The sequence below is a fragment of the Phyllopteryx taeniolatus genome, chromosome 7, assembly GCF_024500385.1.
Source record: "Phyllopteryx taeniolatus isolate TA_2022b chromosome 7, UOR_Ptae_1.2, whole genome shotgun sequence".
In the NCBI taxonomy this organism is placed as follows: domain Eukaryota; kingdom Metazoa; phylum Chordata; class Actinopteri; order Syngnathiformes; family Syngnathidae; genus Phyllopteryx; species Phyllopteryx taeniolatus.
The window spans coordinates 10,540,577-10,546,576 of record NC_084508.1 but is presented as its reverse complement, the minus strand read 5'-3'; the positions used below and the strand labels follow the sequence as shown (position 1 = coordinate 10,546,576).

Sequence of the window (6,000 nt, the reverse complement as noted above, 5' to 3'; positions counted from 1 at the left end):
AATTATGAAAGTACATAATGCAAATCAGTTGTTGACATGCCAAATGGTTGCTTTATATGATTATACAGCAAACATGTTTTTTTTCCCCTGAAATGCAATGCTTCTTTCTGTGAATTATGTGTTGTACATGTGGAGACCTTTGCCATTCCAATCTGCTTCCAGCAAACATTTCCTTCCTCAGCTGACAGCCTCGGGGTCTTATTCTTGGTATTTTCTGAAGGAGTATTCTTCTATTTAACCGGAAAGTAGGCCAAGAAGTTACATTAAAAAAAAAAAAAAAGAAAAAAAAAAGAAAAAGAAAAAAAAAGAAACACACTCAGATCCACCGCAGCAGCAGCAGCACAGGCGTTTTGTCCGGATCGTGTTGAAGCTTGATACGGACCACTGTTGTCATTGGAAGAAGTGCTGTTTTTGACCGCCCCCTCCTCCTCGTCGTCCTCCTCCCTGGCCGGGCCCCCCGGTCTCTAGAGCCGCCTCGCACACTTCAGTCCGGCCCGGGAGAGGAATGCGTGGGGATGCCGAGCACCGCCGACTGTAGGACACCTACGAAACATCGACTATAGCACCGTAATGGACAGCCATGATCCGTATGTCCATTTAAGTAAGTACGCTTTCTCGTATTCGACTTTGAAAGGCGTTTCAGCGAGCAAGAGGGAGACAGCTAGCGGGGGCAGTGCTGGAGGACTGTTCCCCGGCTATGGCGTCCTCTCTCCGGGATTTCACCACACGCAGCCTCGGTCCTATTGCCCCGGTGCTCCCCGCGTCGCGATTCTTTTTTTTTTTTTTGGGCTGTAAATAAAGTCAGGTGGTCGTGGCGGTCAGGCAAGGTCAGAGGTTGGCATTTTAATTGCGCTTATGTAATTTATGGCCCCGCTAAAGCGTTTTGAGACTTAGACTTAGTTTACTGCACGGAGCACAGAGAGGCGTCGCGTGAAAACAGACAGCAGGAACGGCCGAGGGGTTGTTGTCACAAACAAACTTGTGGCAGAAAGTGCCCCCCCCCCCGCCCCCCCAACACTTGGAGGGCATCCATCCCACGGACAGCGTGATGTCATTTTGCTAAGTAAAGCTTCACTCCTGCTCTGACTCGACGACTTTGCCCTTGAACCAGCTGATGGCTCCCCCCCCCCCACCCCCTTTGCCCTTTTATTCGTAGAATTGTTTATGTGACAGCTTTACAGCCCCGTGGAGTTGGGCAACACGTGGACCACAGTGAGCCAAAGGAGAGAGAGTGCTTTTGTGTGCTCGCTACACTAAATTAACAAGTTGACTTAGACAATGTATATTTTTGCCATCATCGTGATGTTTTCTTCTCTTGGTTATTGTACTGTTGAATCAGAACGTGTGCTTTTGTGTGTGTGTGTGTGTGTGTGTGTGTGTGTGTGTGCAGGAGCATCTTATATACACTTGTTTTGCATAATTGTAGATAAGTTAAATGCTAATAACTGATTTACTGCATTGTCTTGGCAAATGGATTTTTGGGTAAGAGACAATTTAGATATAATGTGCACACAAAATGCTAATTTGTGTGCACGAAATACTCATTTGTGACCATTTACTGTCATTATAAATTGTTGTCACAATATATACATTTGTGGTCACGAATGTCCACACTAAATAAATATTTTTGTAATGTGTGTAACAAATATATAGTAAGAACATAATCAAATAGAATGAGAATAATTAAATTGTGTTTGTGTTCAAATTCTGATTCTGATTCTGATTAGCCCATCAGTGGCAGTTTAGTGTTAGCATTAGCGGAGGCATTCTTGAGGCAAAGTTGCTTGGTAGTTTTAAATACAAAATGTGTAATTGTCTTTGTTTTATGTTACGTTTGACAGTAAACTTCAACTGGGTGTGACATTGGACAATTGAAAACCTCTTTTTTGAAGAACTGTTCACGATCTGCCAAAGTGTTGCTTATTCTGAAGTGAGTTGAGTTCTCTGCCACCGTTCAGTTTCAGTCAAAGCAAAACAATCGGCTGAATGCGGCTCTTATCTCGAAAAACGCAGAAGTCGGGTCACTTGTATCTCAAGGCACCACTGTAATGTAATTTCTGGACACTTGGGTAAGCATTGAGCGCACCTTCTCTAAAACTGGTAAGGCAGAGGAGTAGTTCTCAAACTTTTTACACTAAAAATACTTAACATAGCCCTCAAAGTACCACCATCATCCATCCATCCATCCATCCATCCATCCATTTTCCATACTGGTTATCCTCACTAGGGTCACAGGTGGGCTGGAACCTATCCCAGCTGACTGGGTGAGAGGCGGGGTACACCCTGGACTGGTCGCCAGCCAATCCCAGGGTACATATAAACAAACAACCATTAACACTCACATTCACACCTACGGACAATTTAGAGTCTCCAATTAACCGACCATGCATGATTGTGGGATGTGGGAGGAAACTGGAGTGCTCGGAGAAAACCCACCCAGGCAAGGGGAGAACATGCAAACTCCACATAGGTGAGGCCGGATTTGAACCCTCAGAACTGTGAGGCAGATGTGCTAACCAGTCGGCCACCGTGCCGCCATCATGTAGTCGCACTAGAACTAGTTTGCACAGCGTCTTTAAAATATATTGTGCCATGGCACAACAGTCTCAATTACTGCCATATACAGTGTTTGCTGTTTTTCATGTGAATGTTTTATATTTATAGCCTGGAAGACATTTACTCAACACTGATGGTGGTACGTTGTACATTCAGCAGACTATCCTTATGAACTATTGTTTTGCAAGACTTTAACAGAGTGAAATGCTGTATAATTGATTTTATTGCACACGTTTTCTTGGCACAGGGCTTTTCGAGTCACATTTTTGTCCTCAATCCATGTCCATGTGCTCTTTAGCATAGGTGCAGAAGTATTTGAACTTTTCCACCTTTTATCGGGCCAAGGCACATATTACACTTTTAAAAAAAAACTCAAAGCACACCACCAAAGAAAACTTTCCCCAAAAGTATTAACAGTGTACTGAAATAATGATAATCTCATCTCAATTTACTTGCAAATGTAAGTTTATGTACGTACCTTCTGCCATCAAGTGGAAGATTATTAAATTGCTCTTCCTGTCACTATACGTTGTTGGCATAGATACAGGAGATACAATTACTGTAAATAAATAATAATTTTGAGACCAATTAAGTGGCATGAGACCAACACCTGGGGATCTCTCATGACACACGAATGTGCCACGGCACCATGGTCGAGAAACACCAATTAGAATAATGACAGTGTTTTTGCCTTCATACAGCATCACGACAGATTTTAAATGAAACAATCAAGACATGATTGATGTGTAGATTTTTGGATTTAACATAAGAGAGTTAAAAAATATGGTATATACCATTTAGGAATTACACTTATTTTATGTAGTGCACAGCGGTTCCTCAGTTTACGAGGATACTATATATACATACTAGGTTTTGAGGTTCCGACCGGAGCACAATGAACTAGTTTGCTAGAAGACAAGCTGAGTTACTGCCGTACTTACCGTTTTTCATTTGATTTTTTTTATATTTATGGTCTTTAAAATACAAATAGTTTGTGTAGAAAAAGAAGTGACTTGTTAGTGGTAGACTGCGTTCCGAACAGAAAATCACATCAATTTCTCCACCTTTGGAATAAACTTCCATTGTAAACCTATTTTTTATATTTTCAAGGACTCAAAGGTATTTGAGCAAAGTGACATATTTGTAAATATATATATATATATAAATATATAAAGAAATATATATATATATATATATATATATATATATTTTTTTTAATTATTTTATTTTTTTAATTTTATTTTTTTAATGAAGGCCCGATGATAGCTTGGATACGCTCCAGCAGCCCGCGGCCCTTGTGAGGATAAGCAGTAAAGAAAACGGAAATCATTTGCTCCCTGGAGATCCTTTTTTAGGCCTGTTTGTGGGTTTTGCCGGTTCATGTGTGTCTTCTATAAATGAAACGTATGCTCTATTGGGTTGAGTTCAGTTTTGTAGCATTACACTGAATGTTAGCAGAGTGCAGATACACCTTTATGTCTCAAAAGTCCATAAACACCAGTGAGCCTGTTCCATTAGAAGCCATACATCCAGCATGTATGACACGTGATGTGGTATGCTTTGGATCATGAGGTGTTTGTTCCTCTCCTTGTCCGTACTTTTCTCTGATCACCGTTCTCTTTAGCTATAGTGCATCTTGTTTTATTGTTTAACTATGCAATGTTTTGCTGTCATCCAATAGATACACCAATGAGCAATCCCCCTGCTGCAGTGCCTTTTTGTCTCGGGAAGTAGAGCGAGCGTAACGAAATATAATCGCGTGGCATTAAATAATAACACAGAATGCGTCTTTGAGCATAAAAAGCTTCATTATATATCAAAGAAATCTCACCACCATCCAGAGACTGATAATTGTTTCCATAACCAATGTGCCCCCCAGGGGTATGAAAAAGACATCTGGATGGGACAACATGTAAGGGAAGCTCATAGGAGTGGTCGTTGATTGGATATGGAATATTTAGTGGTATCCCATATGTTCTGATTATTTTTAGTTTCAGAATTTCTGTCATCTGAAGGACAATAGCAGACGGTCAAATGCCATTGTCTGGATTTCAGTTGCACTTTCACCGTTCTTGCGCGTTGTAGTAAATACAGTTGTACAATACGCTGAAAGTTCGGTTGTCCCAGGATGGTCTCCCTGCCAAGTTTTATTTTAGAAGCTTCTCCAGTCCGCAAACACACGGGTTTGATTCAATTCTTATTTTTCGCATGAGAATAATCTAAAATGAATGATCAGCAATCTGTAACAGCATCTTCCAAGCCCCCGGGTGGAATATTTCCCTTTTATGTAATTAAACAGAATCTAATCCCTTAAAAAATATGTTTCTTGGATCTTCCAGAATAAACAAATCATTCCTTACCAGGGCCATAAACAGGATTTATTTCTTGAATAGATGATTAAAATGATAAATTAATCTTAAATTTACCACAATGTGTAGTTTAGATGAAACAAAACCGTCTTGTGATCTGATTGCTTGGAGGTCCACTCATCTTTTCCCAGACATACTGTATGTTTCAGCAGACTTGATGCAGGTCCGCCCTAGGATTTGCAATAGAATCAGATTTTTTTCTCTCTCAGCACTTTCATTTTTGTTCTCAAAATTTCCCATCCGCCGAGGTGATCCTGGACGAATACCCCCTGGCTGCCTTTGATGCTGAGAACTTATTTAAGACGTCGTGACAGCGATGGCGAGTGAAAAGAGAGAACTATAAAAGAGGAAGAATCAAGGGCTAGGGTGTAGAAAGAAGTTGTCTGTTTGATGTGAACACCCGTGACTTTTGCCGGGGTTCACACTCTGACTCAATACTTACGACCGGCCACACGTTCATACTGTATATAAAATCCTACTTGTAAACATTGCCAATATATAGCTCATTGTCCGGGGCCCGACCGCGACCATGCCGTCATGTGACTGCAAGAATGTGGTCCTTGCTGTGAGCCGGGAAGCCAGTGGAGCTTTAAAAACCTGCTTGCTGACTGCCTAGCCCTGCACACAGAGCTCCCCACCCACTCCCAAAGAGATAAATAAACCACACAGGTAGAGGGTGTGGCTCCTGGCAGGTTTACTCAAGGATTCTCGCTACTTGAGACCTAATGCATTAGCACACAATACATGCAGTTGTATGTAGAGTGTGTGTAGTTCTGTGTCCGTGGAAAAGGCTGCCTGACTGGATTGTGTGTGTGTGTGTGTGTGTGTGTGTGTGTGGGCGCATGTGCTTATTGTGGGAACAGAGTTAAGGGAAAGGAAGGGGGCACAGGGAGGTCATTCTCAGGGCTAATTGTCAGTAATTAGTCATTAGTGAAGAAGGTCAAACCCTTGATTTAATTCCAGATTTAATCAAGCAGAGGACCTTGGAAAGGCTGCAACGGTGTTTGTTTTTGAGGTGCATTAAGTATTGTCTTCATTAATTGTGCAATAACTGCATGCAATCTACACAAACTCG

General features: G+C 41.5%; 1 protein-coding gene across 4 annotated transcripts in view; it reads left to right on the top strand.

Moving 5' to 3' along the window:
- Positions 1-315: 315 nt before the first annotated feature.
- Positions 316-6,000, top strand: part of rxrgb (retinoid X receptor, gamma b) — a 39,438-nt gene continuing 33,753 nt past the window's right edge. For 2 of the 4 annotated variants that reach the window (XM_061779224.1, XM_061779223.1), the window contains exon 1: positions 318-601. Coding sequence is in view for 1 of the 4 variants with exons in the window: in XM_061779227.1 (XP_061635211.1) it covers positions 571-601 (31 nt within the window). In the remaining 3 variants the exon portion in view is untranslated. Of the gene's footprint in view, positions 602-6,000 lie in introns of all 4 variants that reach the window. The other 2 variants (XM_061779228.1, XM_061779227.1) reach the window with 2 other exon arrangements.